This window comes from Sitodiplosis mosellana, unplaced genomic scaffold (genome assembly GCF_009176505.1).
Source record: "Sitodiplosis mosellana isolate CC-2019 unplaced genomic scaffold, AAFC_SMos_1.0 Smas_scaffold_5, whole genome shotgun sequence".
Lineage (NCBI taxonomy): Eukaryota > Metazoa > Arthropoda > Insecta > Diptera > Cecidomyiidae > Sitodiplosis > Sitodiplosis mosellana.
In genome coordinates, this window is record NW_022595248.1 from 1,659,231 (window position 1) to 1,683,199 (window position 23,969).

Sequence of the window (23,969 nt, forward strand, 5' to 3'; positions counted from 1 at the left end):
GTTCCGTTTGTTTCTCGATTGCTTTGCCAATATTAGATTTCAGCTGAATGCAACAGCAGCAATGGCAGCAGAAGCAGCAGCCGCTGCACACTGCACAGTCCTTTGTTCGACACAACGAAATTGTTTTAAATAAATTTGCAACGTAATCACTGAACACACACACAGTCACGTTCCAGCAGCATTTCTACACACAGCTTGGAATGAGAGCAATGGGAGAAGAGAACACAAGTGGGAGAGAGAGAGAGAAGTAAAAAATGGCACAGCAACATTGCATTCAGTTCATACATAGGACATGACGCGCACCGTATTCGAATATGATAAATTCGAATGAATAGCATTTCATCGAGTATTACGAAAAAATGTATTTTTATTCGAATTTGTTTTATTTCGGATTGATTTATGCCACTTTGCGCATTTATATGCGATCACTCAATTTAAACGTGTCTACAAAATCGCTCTCACCACCGACCGTTGACGACAAAACGATGACACGAAATAAAAAAAAACGCAACATTTTTATTGCTCGTATAACATTATGTGTAACCATAGGCACCATGACTTCACAATAGGCATCGAAAACAATCGCATAAATGTTGTTTTTTTTTTCTGCGTGTGTATATTGAGGAAAAATTGGGTTGAAGAGCGAAAAAACAGGCTGCTTTGTATTCATTTTGTGACAAATCGTTTTCGGATGGCAATAATTTATCATCGAATTTCATTTCGATCGGTAGCGTGCGTTTTTTTTCTGTTTCTCTCTCTCGTTCTCTTCTCTTCTTCTTCATCTCTCGCTTCATCAATGCTGCCGACAAAAAAAAATCATGTTCGACGAAAATGTTTTAATAACAAGAAATTCATCAATAAAATATTAATGTTGCGAAACGGACAAAAAACCAGGACAAAAAAAACAGCACACATTCAAAATGCAGTCACTCAGCGGGACAAAACCGACACAGAAAAATATGAAATCATATTCATAGTCGCGAAATATAAAGTTCATTTGGTTTGGATCAACAATAGAGCACAAAAAAAGCGATGTGTATGGAAAAACGAATCGAGGCTGTGTATATTTTTATGCTGTGAACATAATTGCAACCCCATTGAATCGAACGTGGTTCGTGAGCCGCTGCGTCCCAACTATATTTGCTCAGTAAATTGGCGTTTAATGGATTTTTAATTTGCACGCACAATGCAACTGCACACACACACTCATACTCACATTAATTCCGAGAGAGAAAATCGGTCATTTTTATAAACTGTGTGAATGTATTTCGGTGTGAAACTTTGCCGTTGCAACCTCGTTGTGCTTTTGTTTAGTTTGCATCGCATATCGTGGTACGATTCAATTTGAATCTCTTTCTCCCTCACTTGTCCATAAATGTTTTCAACTCATTTTTATTCAATGGGATGCATTTACTGACCACTGTTAGCGAAAAATAATTCACAATTCATCGGCTGCGGTGCCTATCGAAATCCAGCACACACACACAGAGAGAGAGAGAGAGTGAGAGAGAGAAAGAGAGAGAGAGAGAACGTGATTATTTCACATATTTTCGCCATATTTATGCACCATTTTTGCCGTCCGAAATCGGATTGGCTAAATTAAATTCAGTTTGTTTGTTTTTTTTCTTTATGGGTCACATGCAACGCGTATATATTGATCATCCTGATTAAATTTCCAACCGTTTATTCCCATTTCAAGGGTCTCGCATTTTTTTACGATCCCAGAAGAAATGAAGCAATCTCGTTTTTTTCTCTTTCCGTTGGCAAAGACATCAATTGAAATTGCATTTTACGACCATCATAAAAGAGCAAGCCCAACCAATAAAAGGGATGCATGAAAATTGTTGACAAGTATTAAAAGCCCTTTTTCCTTTGGAACGAGACTGCATACAAAGAATATTTTCGACGTTTTTATATATAAAACAAAATTATCGCCTGTAAAAACGAATCGTCACGCGACTTTATCTCATTTCACGTATTAAAGTATCGCTGCATAATGTGTCGCAAGAATATCGCAAAAGTTGTCACTTTTTAAGTTGTCAAATTCATTTCTAAATAGATCTGTGTGTTCGGGGAAGAAATTTCAATTTAAAATCAACATGTTTATTGTACAAAACACGTTTTAATTGATTGCATATCTATTTCTGGTGTAGTTTTGATTGGCACACAACATGACATTCCACTTTAACCGCATTCCAGCGGTCTTTGAGGTGCTTAACAAGAGTTTTGCAAACCAATGGCCTGTCACATAATACGAAACGTTTGATTATATAATTAAAACCGGCCCAACCAGAATCGTGGTAGGAACTTTTCGAAAACAATAATAATAATTCCTGCTTGTTCCGTAGCATAACACATTCACAATTTATTCCATTCAAAGGGAAATTCAATTTTAAGTTCTCAGTTTGTCGGCGACAAAAAACGAGCTGGCTTTAATGCCTAATATCCGGTGTTTTGATCAGATTAAAAGATGCAAAGAGAGTTTTCGGCACTCGATTCCATTCCGGCAAGTTTTTAAAAACCACAAAATCCAAAAATTTATTCACAAGTTGGCGTTTTGATGCGGCGCTCACCCATTAAAAGCTTTTAACTGTAATTGTTTTGTATCGTTTGTTTTCATTAGTGCGAAGAGGGAAAAAAGCAACAACAAATTCCGACCGATAATACCTTGAACTTAAGGCATAAGTACACAGTTGTGTAAACAAGTGGTGTGTTTTATAATTCGACCGTGCACAGGCCGCCCTTTCACTCCGCGCGCACTAAACTCTCTTTCTCTCTCGTACGAATGAATGCATGGAGCGGAAATCCACGATAAAGTTAAAGTTTCCACAGCCTGTCCAGCGTTATACAATGTATCGTATGTGCAGTGAGGCTCACCGCCGCGTTCGCTTTTTCTTTTTTTCTCTCTCACGCTCTTTATCGCCCGCTGTATCGCTCTCTGCCTCGTTTACCACACAGAGCCCAAAACGACAAAAAAGCACTTAATACATAAATTTATGATTTAACAACATGTGTTTTTCTATACGTAAATAATAAATTGTTGCTTTGGTTTTTGTTTAATTTTTTAATAAATGCGATTTATTTATCGCATTTGTGCACAATGAATGAGAGCCGGACGGGTGGAAAGAACGGGATCGACTGTTTTATTGTTGTTTTGTAGCAACTTTTAATGTTACAAATCGCGTATGCCGTATTATGTGCATGTGGAACAACACAGAAGCCAACGGATGAGTGTGCCTTGTGCGCATGCAGGCACGGGACGCGTGTACACAATTCACTCGATTGTAATGGATGAAACCATTTCAAATAATAGTAACAATGGCCAACGCACTCTGAATAAATAATAATAACATATTATTTTTGTTGTAACTGATGAATAAACAGGACTATAACATGAAAATGTGCCCCACTTCATCAACCGGTCTCGTCGCTGGTGTGTTTTACGGTGACTTTTTCACGCTAACCCGCATTCTTCCTCTCTCACACGCACTCTCCTTCTCGCTCTCTTTTCATTTTCTCCCTCTCACACTGTCTTTCTGAAATTTTCATTCAAATTTCTCCCTCGTTCCCTCCTTCACTCACAGTCACTTCATAAATGTGACGTAGTTTTGTGAAATTCTCGCGCCCGTTGGACATCAAAGACCATTGTATATTATACAACGAGTAACAGGAAGAGATCGTGAATACAAACGGCTGGCCACAATTGTGAGCACGCGGAAAATCAACGAGTGGTCGATGTGTGTATGAGTGCGTACGCACACGATGCGTTCAATGTGCGCTTTTACTACCCAAGTGAAACAATATGTTCATTGAATTATGAATAAGGAAAAATCAACAACAAATAGCCTTTATAGAGTGAACATTTGTCGAATAAAAATATTGTTTGTTGAGTATACGTAATTGAATACATGCCACAGACCGAACTGAACATGGGCGCCTTTTGCTATACATACTCCACTAAATTACTATGTGAGAAAAACTCTCTCTTTTCTCTCTGCTCAATAATTCATTTTTACACTCAAAATACACCAACTTTTCTACGCAAACTGTTCACTACACAACATGGCCAGCATTTTTTCTCGCTCTTTCTCTCGAGCTCTTGTTTCACTTCATCAATACCCGCTTTTATTTATCCCATCGAGTTGCACACACACACACACACACACTCAGTTTGTTTAGCTCGTAGATCACATCGAATATTTACTTCGAACATTTTTTTGTTGCTCCTTATTGAATTTTTTTTTCTCTGTTTAAATAACATTTATTATGGATGCTAGACAGAAACAATATCATGCACGAAAGAGTGGAAAAGCAGGAGGAGAAAAAGTGTTCTAGCTAAAGCTTTTAACAGGGCTGATTGGACGTGTTGTGGTTTAAAAATGCAGTTCTGAAAAGTACGGCAGTACGGGCAACAGCAAATGACGTACATTTGTTCGTGCCATTTTTTTCTCTCTTCAAATTAGTTTCAATTTCACGGTGATATTGGGGTCGATCATTTATTCATAACCTAATGCTTGGGCACACCGCACTCAACCACAAATCTTGCAAATTGAGTGGTTTCCAAGTGGATCATAAACATTTGTTTAGTAAATAAAAACACATGTTCGGATGAGCTTTAAATCGGAGCGACTGAAAAACGAGACGAAATCAAATTTTGACCGCACACTTACGTTCGACGAGGCAGAAGTGCGGACAGAGTGAGGGTCAAGAATGCTAGATGTAGAGTAAAATCGTGCTCATTCAACTGTCAATCGATAAATTCAAACGCAAACGATGGACAAAATCAGCGTGCTGACGAGAGAAGAGAATAATGCGACATCATTTTTATTCGCTCGTATTATGTATAATTCCTGCAATGATTCATCATGTTTTCCACGCGGGCTTGAAACAATAGACACACACGCGTGCTTCTCCCATCAAAATCTCTATCTCCAATGGAGATTCTCCATACAATATGATAACGCACATACAGTTCATTTTATATTTGTTTTTCTCTTTTTTTCGCTTCTTCCATCTCTTTCGTTCTTTTTTTCATTCTGGTCGTGGGTAAATGCATACTCATGTCGTGTGCTGTAAGACACTTTCATCGAAGTGGAAACAAAAAATGAGTATCAGTCGAAGTCAGGTCACAAAATGGTTATTGGTACTCTTGAGCTAAACACAATGAATCAAATGACTACCAATCCATATGTTGTGTAATAATAATTTTTGCTTGACTAAGCAAAACGAACAACTGGATAGAAAAAACGAACAGATTCGCGCGCGCACTCTGTATTCCACAACGACCTCTCCGCATGAAAAGGTAGTTTTGTATGTGATACTCAAACAAGTGCAATCGGCCAAGCGATAAATGATGTTCACATTTTCCCCATGAATTGCTGACACCGATACACAGCCCGGAATTGAGTCAAGCAAACGAAACGAGCGTAACTCTAGTGATTGTGAAATCGAGCATAACACCAAAAAATGTCTGATTTATTGTTAAAAAGCCGGCACTTTTTGAATTGTTCCGCATAATTTTTCATTTCTATTTTTTGGATTTTTAAATTAGAATTTTTACACGCATCTTTGACGCGTTGCTTATCATTTTTTTTTGGTCATTTGGTGTGTGCTTCATTCATTTCGTTTGCTCGGTACGTTCATTTTCATTTTGTTGACTGGCATTATTTGGTTCTGTGCTTGAACAGAGAAAAAAGGCGAAAATCCAAAAGCAAAAGACCAATTGCATCACTTCGTTATGCTTCAATTGCATCGTAAAGACCTATGAGATTTTCGAGCCGTTTGATGAAAATGGATGTGTTTTTCCAAAAAAAACGCCAAGTCGAATCTGCAAAAAAGTTCATGTTAAGCGTTGAGATGAAGACATTTGGACTCGAAACACACATACTTGATGGCTCATATCCATAGCCTACGAAATTGCGTTGGCCGATTGAATTAGTTCGTTATGGAATGTTAGCATTTTCAGCACAAGATAATCCATATGATGCGAAATTGTTGGTCGTTCACATAAACGAAGACATGATTGAAAACAGAAAACAACCGATTGTTATGACGAGATCCGGACGTTTTTTTCTCTGATGAATAAGTATTGTGTAAAAGAGGATTGAGGCATCGATTCAATTACATGCGAGGCAGTTCAATAGCAACGTCAACAGCATTGTTGATTAAATTCGTGTGGCAGCCATCATATTTCGATTAACGAGCATCAGCAACACAAGAATTGCGCATTTCTTTCGTGTTACATCATATTTTGACTTTAATAAAAGAGAAATAGCTGTATGAATTGCGGAAAAGCCTTTTGCAAATGCATGTTCGGATCGTTTGTCAGCAGAAAAAAACAAGAAGGGAAAATGATGTATCGAATCGAATGCAATCCGATACAAAGAGCAGATGGCCGATTATATCAAATTAGGTGATTTTTGAATGGGAATCACAAAGAAACTGCTACCATTTTTCCATGGATCACGTTTCAGACTATCGCAACCGGATTATCCTTTGTCTTGCTTCGGTTTTTTTTTCTCTCCTCCGCTCCCTTTGGATATTATTTTGCATCACGACTTTTTGCCAATTTCTCTCGCTTTTTTCTGCTGTCGTTCTTTGTTTTTTTTTTCTGGTTCTGAGCACTTCTCGCGCAATGGGACTTTTTAATAAAAGTTTTTATGGATTCTGTGCTGCAACCGTAATTTAATCTATAAAGCAAGCAAAAGTCAGAGCGAGCGAGCGAGAGAGAGTACGATATGGACGATGAGGAGTGTGTTACAAACAAAAAGCAACATTGTAAGTTTCAGCTCATAAAGCTGCTTAGGTAAACTTAGCTTATCATTCGTTCATCACTCGTATCAAAAAGTATTTCGCATATAATGTTCTTGCTCGAAAATTGAAAAGGAGCTACCATAATCACTTCACTTCGCATTAATATATTTTGTCACAATTTACCGATAAATTAAATTAAACTCGAATGAATAATTTATGTGCATGTGATGCATGTCTCGTGTCCTGTGTGTACGCGCTCACTATTACTCTCACTCTCTCTCTCTCTCTCTATCTATCTCTCATGCTATCACATTCTCGCTCCCTTTCACTCCTGTCTCCATTTATACATATTCCCTTTTTGCTTGTTGCCATTCGTTATGCAAAGAAAGTTTTCCATTCGCCGAGAAGCGAATATATGATTCACAAGCTGATGCACGAAAATGTGAATATTTTAATATGCCCGAGTTAAAATAGATAAATTATGTGGATACGGAATTTACACACACACACACACACACACACACACACACACACACCCAAAGTCATATAGAAACAGACACGTGTAGATGTATACTGGTGTTCTATTCACTCTGTGTGATATCATCTCTGAGAAGTGCTGTTGCATCCATTCAACCTTATACTCTTATCACCGCAAAGAATGCAAATTTCCAAGCACATTCCCTCTCTCTCAAACACAAAAACACACACACATTATGACCAGAATACCACAATTTATTCAATGATATAAAGACGACACGATGAGATAAGTAGCGCACTCATGCAAATTTTCAGTCAACTATTTGACCCAAAAACAGATGTCATGGAATAATTAGCTGGCAAAACTTTGTGTCAAATCGATTTTCAAATTGCAAACCCTTAACACCAAACCCACAGACACACTTTCAAATCAAACACCCGCTCTCAATTGGAAGACCATTATCTTGGTACCCAAAATTGAATTGTGCACCACTTTCTCTGTGTGTGCCAAATTTTTTTTGTGTGCGTCGTCAAGTTGAACATTAATTTGTGTGCTCGATGCGGGTGCACTGTTCAAATATCTTCTGTCGATTTATGTGGTAGATCTACCGCTGGAATTTGAAACCGGTAATATCACCAGTGGTGATTTACCACCACTAGGTACTCCAAAATTGATTCAATCATTTCGTTGGTGCAGAAAGTTTTTTTTCCCACAGCGGCTCAAACTCATTTCGGTTTCGGTTCATTCAAAGTCGGAATTTCAGACAGTCACCTGGTTTTCATTCACCCATTCTGGTTCCATCCAGAAACAGTGGACGTTATATACATCAAACAATCCGACGAAAAGGAGGAGACAGAGAAAAAAACGAACTCTGGCAGCGGGAAAAAAAAGTAAACGATTTCCATGGTAGAGATGAAAAATTCACCAACACACCGACTGTGGAAATATTACACATAAATTCCATTTTAATGCACGTTTAATCTGTCTCTTTGTCCCACACTATCGCCATTCTGCTTGGCTGTAGTTTGGCGTGTATTTCTTGGTAAAGTGGTATGCGAAGCGGGAGGCGGAGGTGGGTGTAAACAGTTTTGAATATTTTAATATCAACAAGAGTTTACACAATTTGCATTCAAAATACCATTCATGATGTTTGTTTGTGCAGCGATGACGACGATGAGTGTCTGTTGATGTGTATGTGTATGATGCATTTTGCAACCCGAAGCGAGATAGAAATTGAGATGGAGAAAACGTTCGTTGTAACACTACTTAGAGACGCTTTCTTTCATTCATTTACGAAAGTTGACAATAGTCTCTCTCTCTCTCTCTCCCCATTTCTCTTTCTCTTTCTCTTCACGTTATAATTTTTCATTTATTTTTCGACTCTCTTGCCGGTTATTTTTTAAGTTCTTTCTATTTTAGCTTTACGAATCTTTCGTTTGTCGGTGGAACGCGCATCGAGTGCGATGAGAGCATGTGGTGGTGTAACGACTACTCATGCCTTACCCAAACTAAAGCGAGTTATAAATGCTTACTTCATAACGGAAAATTACTTTTTATATGTGAACCGATCCGAATATAATGAGAAAGCGCACCGCTGTGTATATTTCATGACCTTTTATGCATTCACACACACGCACACGTTCACACCACTCACTCATAAAATATGTTCCGCATAAATTATTGAAATTTTCTTTGCCACTGAAATAATTTTCATGCAACTTAACTTATATTATTTGCGTTATATGTGTGAGTGGCATGACCCGTACTCGGTGTATGCATATCATTTACACGTTCATTTCGGAACGAATTTTTTTTTCTCTTAACGCTTTTTCTACCGTTGTTTTTATGGATGTAAATATATTGTAAAATATGATTTGCCATTAGATTGGCCCATTAGATGAACCGTAACCGTGTTATGACGATTGCCGTAACTCGATTAAACTTGTTTACAGTGTTCTTATGAGTTGTTCTCTCCCTCTCTGTGCATTTGAAACCATACATTCTTCTCTTTCTATTCACGGCCTAAGAATGAAAATGAAATTGGCAAGTTCAAGAATTTTTTCAACATTTTGACCTAAGCCCGCGTTGATCTATACAAATAAGCATCAAATGCATAATGAAGATTTATTTGTTTATCTTTTTCTCTCTTTCTCATTTTCTCGTTTCTTTTTTCGCTTCATTCCACAGATTTGCCGAAATTCGGTGAGCCGCTACAAAATCTCACAATCCCCGTTGGACGCGAAGCACTCTTATCCTGCGTCGTGGATAATTTGCAAACGTACAAGGTAATTGGAATTCATTTTTTTTCTTTTGACGGTCCAAACCGGCGATTATGCAATCCCTCACGCTTTGGTTTGAAGTGTGCGGGAAGCGCCGCTCGAGTACGATGAGTAAACACAATTTTTCAGAAAAATTGCTTCACTTAGCGCGAATCATTTTTGACAATAAGACGTTTAAATCCATCTTCCGACATGTTGCCTTCGCAAACGACAGAAGCGAATTTTTTTCCGAAGTAAACCACCACCAAGAATGGCATCATTTTCATTTGATTACATTGGTAATTACAGTGAGACCGAGCCACCGAACGCTTTTTTTGTTTTTCTATTGTCAAATTCGGCGATAGGGGAGCCATTGAGCATTTTTATCCATAGACATGATTATACCAAATTAGTATTCACCGTGCGAAATACATCGGCCGCTAATCAAGTAGACAGCCACAAAAATAAAATATTCAAGAATGTGTCGTTGTGACAGTCGGGCAAAGACTGAGAGTCTCGTGCGCGCCCCTTAAATTCGATCAAATTGTCTGAAAATAATAATTGTATCAGCCACAAGCCATAATTTCATCAGCCAAACACGAACCGATTCCGATGCTGTCAATTCGCATTTACGCACGATGTGAACGCATATGATCTTCTTCGATTCGGTCGGCCTACACGCATACTAAGCACGGGCCACAGGAGATATTGATACTTTATTTATACAAATTGAAATTTATTTAGTCGACATTTTGTGGAAGAACGAGAGTTTGGTTGATGTCGTCTACCGTTCGATTTTCACAGTCGCTTTGCGTGACTATTGCTTCTCTATCTTCAATCGTCTTACTCCCCCTATCTCTCTTAATGTCTTTCTCTTTTACGCTGAATCAACAAGCACGCACAAAGTATGCCACAGCCAAAAATTGCCGACGGGCGTGAGACATTTCAGCAGAAAAAAAAGAACCGAAAACAGGAGAGAGAAGCACCGAGCGAACGACTGTTCGGTAATAGAATGTTCAGCTCACGAAATTGCTGCTCTCACTAAACGAAAAGATGTCAAAAAATTTAAACATATTATAACTGAGAAATAATTCAATTTTGCAAGGCAGAGTGCGCACGTACGTTGCTCGAATAATGTTGTGCCATTTTCCAGCTCATTTTCGATTCACCGAATTTGTGTGATCGCTACACACACACACACAGCACACTGCAACCGATTTCATCGAGGCAAAAATAAATGGCATGAGCAAAAGCACAGAGTATCACCACCAAATGTATCAATCACGTATGCGGCGGAAACACGACCGAGCACAGAGAAAAAAGTGAACGGAAAAAAAATTGGCCAATTGAATGATTGGAATGGCTGGGAATGTGTATGAGCTAAAACAAACATCGGAATTCCAATCGAACCAAAATCATTATTTTTATAATCGCACTGAAAACCACACATATACCTAAAGCGCCGACACGTCGACACAGACACACACATGAACGGAGCACAGGCCACACAGCGAAGAGTACCCGAGAAACAAATAAGTGCATACGTGACTCGCACAACAAACATTCGATTTCTATTGAATCACTTTGTTTTTTTTTTGTGTTTCACATCGCTTCTCCGCGTTTTTTTTTTCCTTTCTCTCTATCATCGTCATTTTGCCGTTGGGGTGATGTGTTTTTCTCTTCATCGCTTTCTTGCTATCGGTTGCCGATGCGCAAAATGTACGTTTCATAAAGGTTTTCACATCAACGGCGAGCGCGCTTGTTTTTTTTCTCCCCAAACAGATTGTTATTGCATAAAATCATCTAAATACTTTCACGAGGAAAAAATCCCGTAATAGAAACGCGTGCACAGTTCACACACATACAGACTAGAGAGCACGGGGCATTGGGTAACCGTTTGAAAATGAAAAGCAGTAATAAGCTAAGCTCATGTCGAAAATATGCTCGTGTGCATGAGAAAGGGAAAGAAAAAAGTAGAACGAGGAAATGGCGAAGCAATGTCAAAAGACGAAGCAGCGGTAGAAACAATCAGGAAGAAAATGAGATAGAAGGGAACGAACGAAAGAAACAAAATCAAGGTAAGGAGCTGAAAACACACCGAAAAAAAACATATCGTGGAAGGAGAGAGAGAGAGAGAGCAAAAAAATGAACCCGAGAGTGATTTGATTTCATGCGATCGAAATGATGTCATGAACTTTAGCATGTGAGATGAATGAGACGTCGTGAATAGTGGTGAAAAGTAGAGAGAAAAAGTTTTAGTAATGGGGGAGAAAAGGATAGAGGGTGGGAATGTGATGGGAAGAAAAAAGAACGGCAGCAACAGCGCCAGCTAACCACAAAGGTATCATTTTCACGGAACACCATCGAGGCTGCTGAGCATTTGACTCGATCATCGTTGAAAATTACGGTGAGGCAAAAGGAGGAAAAAAAAACAAATACCAAGAATGCATACCGGAAAAAAGCCACTGAGAAAATCGTTATCACAACCCCAAACTAAACGACGATGGGTGAGAGATCCAACAACCAACCAAGGCACGCAATAGACAGCATCCAACGTGCTGCTTTTTACTTCATACCAAAAATTGACTGCCTTCGATTGGTTCACGTGCATCGCTTCAATTCGAAGTCGAATGTAGCGCAACACGTACACATTTAACTATTTTAAGTGAACATTGCAATACCAAAGAGAATTCACTTCATCTCTCACCCTCTCTCTTGCTCTCGTTCACTTTGTTGCCAAACCGTTTTTCACTCGCTCGTTCACTTTTCACCCCGTTCCGTTCACCCATCTTGAGTGTGTGCCATTTTGCTCTTTTGGTCCGAACAAGTCGAGCGCAATGTTTGCAATCAACACACAAACGAAAAGCAAATAAAAGCAGAATAATGTCTTGCTATTGATCTCGGTACTCAGCCGAACGGGAGAGAAGGTGAGCAACAGCAGCAGCATCATCTCAACGACTGGAGACAATTTGCCATTACACAAAGTATTCGATTAAATGCTTGTTTAGTTTGCTTTGACTTTCAAAACACAACGACATGTAACGCGATGATCACGGCAAAAACAAATGAACCACTAGCTTACCCATCGACAAATTTTTACCAATTTTCGACTTTTCGCCGATCGGACAACTTTTTCGTGCTACATTTTTTTTCCATTTCTTTCTCAATTTTTTCTGTTTACGGCTATGATTACGATGTATGATTTGACACAATCTTGGCGGCAAAATGCATCCATACAAACCACCGTCAAAACGAAATAAAAACATTTTTTGCTGCTGCTCTGACATGGAAACGGCGCGCAAGGGAACACTGAGCTTTTGTTCGTTAGTTTGAAAAGCATTTAATGCAATTGGGGAGGAAAAACTTGCACCAGACAAAGTCAACATGTACAAATACATACTCAGAAAAAGTGTCGCTGAACAGGAGCGAAATAAAAAACACTGAAACTGAAATGGCATAGCGAACGGAGCTGGCACGGGGAAAAGCATAAAATTTTACCATTTTAGAGAAAATCTACTGCGAAATTAATGTTTATGTGCCATTTGTTTTTTTTCATTTTCTCCGTCTTTTTCGTGTGTCTCTTTGTTTTGTCGGAGCGCACGGTTTCTATTTCTTCGCTCACATTCTACGCACAAATGCAGTGGATCCAGTTGAGAATTTGCAGTGCTTCTTTTTGGCTTAAGTTATGTGCACGGGTTTTCTTTTCATTTTTTTTCTCTTCATCTTCGTCTTCGTTGTTTCTGTGCCGTCATTCAATTGGTTTAACTTAACCTAAACACACTTAACCTCTGTTAAGGTTTTTCTCTCAATTTTCGCTCATGTGGTGTGTGTGTGCGTGTTTTTTTTTCTTTTTCTCTCGCTCGTTTCACGCTTTCGGCGAAAAGAAATCGCTCAGTGCTTTCAATCGGTTCGTGAAAAAGCCAAGCGAACACTTTTCAATGTGCAGCCATTTCGAGGCGCATACACTTTAATAATGTCGGAGGGATGATGATGAAGATGTAAGTGGAAAAAAAACGAAGTCGATTTGTAAATGGAAAGCGACGGATAAATAGAAATGCCGAAACGAACTAAACATCGTCGACGACGAAAACGATGGCAGGTCTTCCTTTTTGTGGTTGTCGGTGGTACGTATGCTCGGTAAAATGGGAGCACTCCCCGTTTACCTCCCGCACTGAACAAAAATAGGAAAAGCAAAAATTTAACGCCCGTTTATCCTTATAAATAGCTAAATATTCAATAGCTGAACATTCATCCAGCGTTGAGCTGATTTCCTTTCTAGCGCGTTTCAACGCGACGAATTTTCTTAAGCGCTTTCCCCGTTCCTTTTTACTTTCTTTCCACTTCTCTTCTCAGGCACTTCGGTGTGTATGTTTTTGTTGTGTTGAGGTTGTTTTTTTTTCTTCTCGTGAGCTGTGTTTCTCTGTTTATCCCTCGGTGTTTTTAGCTAGGTTTTTAGCCGAGCATGAATTTATCTGAGCTGATGTTTTGTATTTGTGTGTGACTGTGCATATAATTTATCAAAGCGACATGCTGCTGCTGTTGCTACCGTTATACCGCCACTTATTCTTTCCACCGCCGCCGTTTTCTTCTCACGAAAATTTACTTGCATCGATGTCAATGGTGGTTTTGTTTTCAGTTGTCGCACAAAACGACAAAACGAAAAAAAAAAATTATGAACACACGACACACTCCAAATCACTTCGCTTTCAAACAACTACAAGACAACATGAAACAAAAACACGCAGCGAGCGAAATTGAAATGTTGTGCAGGCTACAGCTTTGACGGGCGCGCTTTTATTTTTATTATTATTTATATGAAATGTAAAAAGCGCTGAAGAAAGAAAAAAGCATGGAAAAAAGTCCAAAACAACGACGACCGCCAACAAAAAAAAAAACGGTGGAGGAAAAGTCTAAAGATTTGATTTTAATCTAAATTGTTTTTGACGCAATTATGTAAAGTACGTTTTTCTTTTCTTACGCTTCCGCACTTTCGTGGCTCTGTCGCACCTTGCTAAATGGCCACAAATGCGTACCATTTAATGGCAATCGGTTTGTGTATCATCTTGTCGCCAATTTTTCCATTCTATTCGCTCTTTCCCTTTCATTCAATCTCCAATTTCTCTTTTGGTCTCGCTTTCGCAGTTTTTCGTCCTTTTATCCGTGTTATTTCATTCTCCTTCTGGTTTTCAAGCTTCTCGGCCATTCCTCGGCATATAACTCCGGTGTGTGTTTGCATGAGTGTGAATCTAAAAACCATTTTGAAGTACTTTCAATGTGACAGCTACTTATTTTTCGTTTAATGCGTTTCTATTTTGTCACTTTCTTTCCCGGTTGTAACTTGAATTCAAGCTCAGCTCGGGCCCGTTGTGTGTATCCTTTATGTGTAATTTATTTGTCATTTATTTGCATTTACTTCCCGTTGGTCGTCCTGCACACTAGGGGAATTTAACTCTTACGAGTTCAGCATGTTTTTTTGCCAGTTTGCTTGATTCGCGGGAGTTCGACGCGTTCCTTGTACGTACTGACGCGCACGGTCACAAGTTTACACAAGTTTGTTTATGGTTTTGCGCGTTTTTCAAGTTGTTATTTGACAATTAAAACGCGTTTCAAGCTAAAAATCGGTTGTTTACGTGTATAAAGATTTTTCACATCCTTTCCAAAAGTTCAAAGATTTATATAATTATAAAATGGACAAAGGAAATATTTTTAAAGAGCTGGAGAAAGTGTTGAAGAAAAAGTTAATCCAGATATAATAAATGGAACGACTGATGTGTGCGCGTCGTCCAGCTACAAGTTTGCACACGAACTCGCGCGCGTTCGCGCATGTTGTTTTAATACGGAACTTGTCAACTGAGTGGAATCATGCAAGTTCTCTGGTGAATGTAACAATTTCGTGCGCGTTTATATCATTTTTTTACAAGTTTTCACGTAGTTAAATCCCCCTAGCCTGCACACCGGCTGCTTAACCGATTTCGCTCTCGTTCTCCTTTATTTCTTTTTTCATTCAAAACTGTGCTCCCGCACCATTATACGCCACAAACACAAATATAAACGCACACCCGGTTAGCTATCAAATACAAACGCACACCCGGTTAGCTATCTCATTACAAGCGGCAGAGAAAGTAATTTGGAGTTTACCGGTGTGTCGTTTTGTTTGAAAACGGAAAATATTTGCGGCGATGTGATTTAGCCAAGGCGACACATGAATAATTTCTGAAATATATTCGAAACCGTAGTTTATATTTGGAAAATAAATTGCAAATAAATTATGTTGTGCATTTGGTGTACTGTGTTGGATAGAGAGTGCATAAGTGCATGGATTCTACTTCATTAGACTCGGCTCATGGTTTCGTCTCTTGTGAGCTCAATGTGTGTTTGCACGGTTGCGCGTTTGCTCACTTTACCACGATTCCACTTCAAAGTGCAAGCGAAGAGAAATAGCGGTAAAAAAGCGCAAATTATTCGCACAATTTCCGTTGCAAGTGTCTTCGGCTGCACATGCACATCGATGTTCAAGTGGCGGGACGATATGCTGTTGGTGGAAAAATTAAAACAAGCACTATGGCAGTACAAGTATCCAGCATTTCCCACGATGCAACACATAAATATGTTTTACAATCCACATGAATATACATTAATTTCTTAACGGAGGCCTGTCGTTCGTAATTTTGAACGAATTTCATGTGGCTTGCATCCAATTTCTGGTTTCGGATGGCGTTGCCAAATGGAAGTGCTTTTACGTGCGAAACATTTCATTTATTTCCTTTTTTCACATCACGGTTTCTCGCTATCCCTCACTCACTCTCTCTCTCTCTCTCTCTCTCTCTCTCTCGCTTGCCTCTCTTTTTTCGTGTTTCGGTTCGTTTTTTTTCTTGTCTTTGTAAATTCGAAGCATGTAAAATGCTGACGTACAGTTGTCGTATCTTCTAAATAAGATGTATGAATTGGTGATAAACCTGACATTAATGTTAATTTAAATGTCACGTTGATAGAGTTTTTGCCAGCACACCACTCACTTTGGCTTCCTCGTCCGCGCGCACCCGCCTCTTGCGAGAGAGAGAGAGAGAGAGAGCAAGCTACAAACGGTGCATGTAACGGTTGCTATGAGCGGCGTTGAGGTCAGAGGTAAACAATTTAAAAATAAAATATCCATTTAATACGAATATATGGCGAGGCACGTACGTTAAAGCATTTAATTTTCCAACAACGCAACACTCTTTCCACATTTTACCCACATCACACGCGTCAGAAACAAAAAAAACGCCGACAAGATGAAGATCAAAAGGTGATAAAATACTACGATGGGCTTAACGAAAATTTCGGCTTTTACTGTGGCTATCTTTATTTATATGTTGAGCGATAGTAATGAGTCCTTTACTTTTTGGATGAGCGCAAAATGCGATTTGATACTCTCTCAATACTTGACGCAAGAAAAAAAACCAAAACATTTTTTTGCCAGCTTTATGTTCGTTGCTAACGGAGCATTCACTTCACGGTTATGCTGAAAAAATGCTCGATTTTATTTCTTTATTTCCGGGATAAAACACTCGAATTTCACTCTTAACCTGGTTTTCTTTAATTTCCCTCGGATTTTGTGACCGTGAAGAAAAGCGAATGTTGAGCATAATCGTCGCTCTTCGTGCGTTTTAATTACAAACTTCACAAAATACATGCTTTCATTCATTTTGAATGAACGAGTAGATAATTTTACCGAATTTTCCTTTGAATAAGACAAACTTTTTGGCCTTTCCACTCAAAGCGATCTTCAAACTTCTTTTTCTCTTCATTTATTTCGTTTTTTCTTCGTTAGAATTTCTTCTTATTATTTTAATTTCAAGCAAATGATTGCGCAGTTTGAAATTCAAACAATTTGACTTCTGTAAGAATCTGGATCCCGAAGGATTTGCTCGTCATTTCTTTTTATGTTTCAGATAACGCGTTTCGCTATAATTTTGTCCTTTTGTTTGTTTTATCACCAGAATAAAAAGAAACATGTAACGATACTGCAGCATCACTCATTTCCGCTCATTTCAAATTTAATTCTGGTGCATTTCTTTTGATATTTCATGACTAAGTTCTGTGTGATAGAAGTTGTCATTAAAAGACAGGTGAATTGTAGTCGATGGTTGATTAAAGACTGACGATTTTATTCATGCACTTAAAGACTATATACAATAAATTGCTTAGCTGACTTATTTAAATTCTCCGAATTCTATTCAGGTTATTGTTGCACTTATAACTAAATAATAATTATTTCTTGCTTATGATTCATTATTTCGTGCGATTTCATTATTGTTCGATTCCAGTTAATTCAAAATTATGTCAATAGACATTCTCCGGGCCACCTTTAGCGTGACTGGCGGTGCTCTAAACGGCGAGTCAAATCTTCAGATAGATTTGGCATCGAAATTGCACGTGGTAATCTGATTCGTCTATTACCCCTGATGAAATTTACAACGTAGAATATCAAGCATACAACGATGAACAGAGTGAAATAGTTTACTGAATAGTTATGAATGTCATGAATGTCGATTTTTTCCTTTAATTTAGATTGATTTTCGATGAATTTTAACTGATTTTGTAGTTTAGTCAAATTAGTTTTGGCAAATTCGATCAAATTCGTTGTTCCGTTTGAAATGAATGGCTCGTACGAAGTGAGATTGAATTGGAAATTCGGAATAATGAAATCATGTGGCGCGCGCTCTAAACTCTTTTGGGGCATTAATTCAAAATTATCACCCCGAAGTACGCAATTGTCGTTCAATTTTAGGGTTCCAGAGCCAATAGCGCTGTGGTGATTTACACTATCGCCGCAAATAGATATGAACTTTTCCACATGCTTACAGAAAAATAACCAATTGTTCGGCTCTTCGAGTTCTAACCATTGGTAACGCAAATTTACCTTGGATAACTCGCAATTCGAGTTGGCTTCATGATTAAAGAGAGACCACACACAAGATTTGAATTGGCTGGTTAGCCACTTGCGGGGCTCGAAGCAGATGACCATGTCATCTGACTGTTTTTTGCATTTCAGTTCATGCTTGTTTCTAATCAATTGATATTTTTGCCGATTTAATGACGCGATAATGACTTCGAATTTAGCATTTATTTTCAGAGTTTCGTCATTGTATACAAATGGCGTTTCATACATATGATACAATTGAAACCTTTCGTCGCTTATCAATGGAATGGCAATTCGAAAAAATAGTGTCTTATTTGTGACAAACGGAGTGATGGTTGCCAATTTGTAGAAATCGGTTCCATCCGGAGGTGCCTGTTGGTCTGATAAATATTCACTCATTATATTTAATTGACCCTTTACTTGAGCAGGAGTTATTAGATGATGATCGATATGATTTTTTCTAGCGCCAGTAAGTATGTCCAACATGCTATCTTGTTGATGCTCATAATCAGAGATCATTTGTAAAAGATACACAGACATAGTATGAAAATGCAAAACTGCTTGCTGGTCATTGGTTTGAACACGTACCAAACCCGCTAGATTTATTATGCTTTCTCTCTGATTTATGATTTCCCGCTCATCTTTTTTGATTATATTCATAGTGGAATTTAAAACAGAAGTGTGGTTTTTCAAAAGAGTGAGCAAATGTTCGTCATTTGATTCCAATCTTGACATATCGAGAACGTATTCTCGTCCGAATCGAGAGTCTAAAACTCCAAATAAATCGCCAGCAATGTTTCCAACAATGTCAAGTAACGCTCTTTCTGCTCGATGATGCTTAAACGATACTATTAACTCATTTCGTTCATTGATGTCGTTGATACGATTTTCAATTAGTTGACAAAGAGATTTGCATGAGCTTTGCCCCGCCAGTTTTTGATTGCATACGTTTTCTAAATCATGTAAACTTCTTTCCATCATCGATGCTTCGTTGAGAAATGATTTCATGTTTACATAAACAATCGAGTTCCAATTGGTGTAACTGAATTTTGCATGCGAAATTTGTTCGAAAAACAAACCCGGCGAGGTGTCAAATTTATTCAATTTGAACGGAACGATTTGATTTGGGTGAGCATTCACTTGAATCACAAAAATTGCAAGCAATGCCGTTATTATCGGAATGACATTAAATGTTTGTTTTGCCGGTTTGGATTTTGTAACCCGTGCTTTACTCGCTGTTTCAGTTTTTGCAATGTGTGCTTTAATTGTTGCCCGGGTCTCCGCATCGTATTCAATCGGCAACGGAGCGATTTTGGTTATTGGTCGAGTGAAAGTGTTATTGCGCATTTTAAGTGTTACCACTCTCGTGAGTGCGTCATGACCCTTGTGCACGTCGATTACGCGCGCCATTGGCCAAGAGCATGGTGGTGAATTCTCATCTTTTACCAAAACTAATTCATTCAATTTTGGCTCTTCTTTTTTCGTAAACCATTTTGATTTGGTTTGCAATTCATTTAGATATTCCGTTTGAAATTTTTTCCAAATGTTTTGACTCATTTTTTGCACCAATTGCCAACGTGAAAGCCAGTTTACGTTCGTTTCGATGTAGCTTTCGTCGGGTGGTGCCAGTAACGGTGCCCCAATCAAGAAATGTCCAGGTGTTAGGCAATCGATGTCATCAGGGTCAGTAGATAGTGCACAAAGTGGTCTTGAATTTGCACATGCTTCCACCTGATACAATAATGTGGACAATTCTTCAAATGTTAGCGCAGTTTTTCCGATTGTTTTTATTAAATGAGTCTTTGCAACTTTCACACCAGCCTCGGCGAGGCCATTGAAATGAGGCGCACCAGCGGGTGAGAAATGCCAAGAAATGCCTTGCTTTGAAAGTTCATCGCAGATTGTTTTGAACTCTTCTTTTTCGATTTCAAATAAATCACTTAGATCTTTATTAGCTTTTACAAAGTTTGTGCCATTGTCACTGTTGAAGCTCTTGATCATTCCACGACGCGCTACCAATCTGCGAACGGCAGCTATGAACGCGTCGGCTGTTAAATCTGATACTAGTTCGATATGAAGTGCCTTTGTAGCCATACAGACAAATATTGAAATGTAAGCCTTAGAAATTTTACCAGCCCTACCTTTTGCCGTTTTGTATGGAATTGCACCGGTGTAGTCTACTGCTACGTTGGTGAATGGCTTTTCAACAATGTTTACGCGATTGGCCGGCAAATCTGCCATTAATTGTGACATGGTTTTTTGTCTTTGTTTGAAGCAAGGAATGCAACGATGCAAAATTTTCTTTATTTCTGTTTGTGCATTCACAATCCAAAACTGCTGTTTGATGATTGCTTCAGTGGCTTTCGCTCCACCGTGCATGCATAATAAATGAAAATGACGAATTATTAAAGTTGTTACGCTATTGTTTTTTGGTATTAAGATTTGATGTTTTCGTCCAAACACCAAATCCGAATTTCGTAGTCTGCCACCTACGCGCAGAATGTTATTTTCATCTAAGAATGGGCTTAGTTTCAGAATGTTACTTGAAAAATTTACTGATCTTTTCTTCATTAATTCACTTATTTCGGCACCAAATGCCTCCCGTTGAATGATTTTTATTATTGCTGTTTCCGCTAAATTTAGCTCATCAGCCGAAATCGGAGACAATGCTTTGGGCCCCTGTTTTGCTTTGCATAACGATGCAAAACGAAAACAGTATGCGATTATTCGTTTCATTTTGTTGAACGACGAGACTTCAGGAAGAATTTGTTCGTTTGAAATTGGAGAGATTTCTACACCTAATGCGAGTGATTCAATTATTGGGTCAATGTTATTTAAATGACTTGCATTGTTTGCATAGTAATTGTTTTCACGCAAAAACTGTGGGCCATTCCACCACATTTCATGTCTCAGCAATTCCGATGGCAACATGCCGCGTGAAGCGCAGTCTGCTGCATTTTTGTCAGTGGTAACATGATACCAGTTTTTTGTTCCAATTGCCCTATCTATTGCACAAACACGGTGTGCGATAAACTTTTTGTATCGCTTCGGATTTCCTCGAATCCAATCGATGACTATTTTTGAATCGGACCAAAGAAAAATTTTGCTGAATTTTATGTTTGTTGCTTTTAAAACGCCTTTCGTCAATTTGGCAAGTAAATTTGCTGCACACAATTCCAATCTCGGTATTGTGAGTGCGTCTTTCGTTGTTTTCAGAGGAGCTACTTTATTTTTTGCGATTAATAATCGCACCGTGTTTTGCGTGACGTTTTTAATGTAAATCACAGCTGCGAATGCTGGTTCCGCTGCGTCACCGAAACCATGCAACTCCATGACATCCTCAGGATTGTAATTTATCCAACGTTCCACTCTGATGTCATTAATGAGATGCAATTCGCTTTTTATTTCCAACCATTTTTCAGCGATTTCTTTCGGTACAATTTCATCCCAATCGACGTTTTTCTCCCACAACTTTTGTACCAAAATTTTCGCCGAAATTACTACTGGACATATCCAGCCAAGTGGATCGAACATTGAAGAGATTTCAGATAGTAGCAATCTTTTTGTAAATGGATTTGAATGATTTTTTAAACTGAGTTCGTATGTGAAAACATCTTGAGACGGCGACCATTTTATGCCCAACGCTTTCACGTTGCTGCTTGTAGCCTTCAATTCACGATCACTCTCCGGAATTGCGGACAGCACATTTACGTTGTTTGAAGACCATTTTCGTAAATTGAATCCGGCTTTGCTGAATACCTTGCGCAAGTCGCTACACAATTGTATTGCTTCTGCCTCAGTAAAAGCACCTTTTACCACATCGTCAACCCACATGTTTTTTCTTATGGTATTTGATACTTCTGGATATTCATTTTCGCAATCGATTGCAAGTTGTCTTGTAGTGCGATGTGATAAAAACGGAGCGAGACTGGTGCCGTATGTGACCGTGATAAGTCTAAATTCAGAAAGCGGTAGTTCAGGGGAATCACGCCAAATGATTTTTTGCAAGTCTCTTTGGCTTTCGTCGATTAAAATTTGGCGGTACATTTTCTCAATGTCAGCCGTAAATGCATATTTGTAAATGCGAAAATTGATTAGAATGCTTAACATGTCCTTTTGTTCTATGGCACCCAATGCAAGTTCATCATTGAGAGATTTTCCGTTGTCAGTTTTTTGAGAGCCATTGAACACTACCCGAAGTTTCGTAGTTGTGCTATCTCGTATTACACAATGATGTGGTAAATAATACGATGTGATATTTGGATTGTAAACCGATCGTTCCATATGACCTAGGTCAATGTACTCGTGAATGAATTTTTTATATTCTTCTGCCAATTTAGGATTTTTTTTGAATCGATTTTCAAGCTGCAAAAATGTTGCAATGGCGCATTTTCGCGAGTTTCCTAAATCTGGTGCATTTTTTCCATTTTTGAATGGCATTTTGACACAATATCTTCCATTTTCCAAACGAATAGTGTTTTCTTGAAAGTGGTTTTCACACATTTGTTCTTCTTCAGTGAGAGCGCACTCGTCATCGTCGATTTTTATATCATCATGCTTGAAAAATTCAGATATACGTTGTTCGACGTCGACAACTGAAATGAGCGTTGTTACTTGTGCTCCCACGGCTGAATCAAAATTGGTTGGTCCCGAAATGATCCAACCCAATTCAGAGTTTTGGGCGATCGGTTCGTCTGTAGAACCTTTTATGAGACCTGGTTTTATGATTTGTGCGTATTCAGCTGCGCCGAGAAGAATGTCTATCGGACCAGCTTCAATGTATGAAGGATCAGCGAAATGAAGATTGTTCAAATGTGAGAATGATTTGTTAAAAACATTTTCATTTCGTGATAAATTTACCAAACTTTTTAATACAATTGCAGTTGTATTCAAAACAAAATTTGAAGTGAATCGAGGCGAAATGTGCAAGTCAACAATGTAATTGCACACCTGATTTTCTTTTGTTATTCCACTTACACAAGTTTTTTGTTTTATTCTTTTTAGTTTGAGCAATTGCATTGCTGATTCGGTGATGAACGCGCTCTGCGATCCTTGATCGATCAGAGCACGAAGTGCATATTTTTCGTTATTTTTACCTTTCACGCTAATTAATGCCGTAGCTAATAATACACGCGAATTCGATGCTGAAGAATTTGCTGATACTACTGAATTATCATTTTCGTGTTCATCGTTCGATGCTTGATAGTCCGAAATTTTCGCAACATTTGATTTAACTGAATCGAAATGCAGTAATGAATGATGTTTTTTGTTACACGTTTTACAAGTAAATTTACTTTTACATTCAATGACTTTGCTATGTGAACCAGATAAACAATTTGCACAAATGCCCTTAGATCTTATAAATTGACTTCGTTCGTTCACGCTTTTTGCCAAAAATTTCTGACATACGCGAAGGCTGTGAGCTTCGTCACATAATAGACACTTCGCGATTTTTTCAAATTTTTCGAATTTTTCAATCACTTTTTCTTTTATATCTTTTTTGTTGGAAAAATTTTGAGTGTAATTTTTTTGTTCAACAGATTGAATGGCCAAATACCTGTTTTCTAAATATGCCAGA

General features: G+C 38.4%; 1 protein-coding gene across 2 annotated transcripts in view; it reads left to right on the forward strand.

The window, feature by feature from the left end:
* The window catches only part of LOC129566761 (neurotrimin-like), a 107,922-nt gene that overhangs the window by 45,588 nt on the left and 38,365 nt on the right, over positions 1-23,969 (forward strand). For both annotated transcript variants that reach the window (XM_055442980.1, XM_055442981.1), the window contains exon 3: positions 9,419-9,516. In XM_055442980.1, coding sequence (XP_055298955.1) covers positions 9,419-9,516 — 98 coding nt within the window. The remainder of the gene's footprint in view (positions 1-9,418; positions 9,517-23,969) is intronic.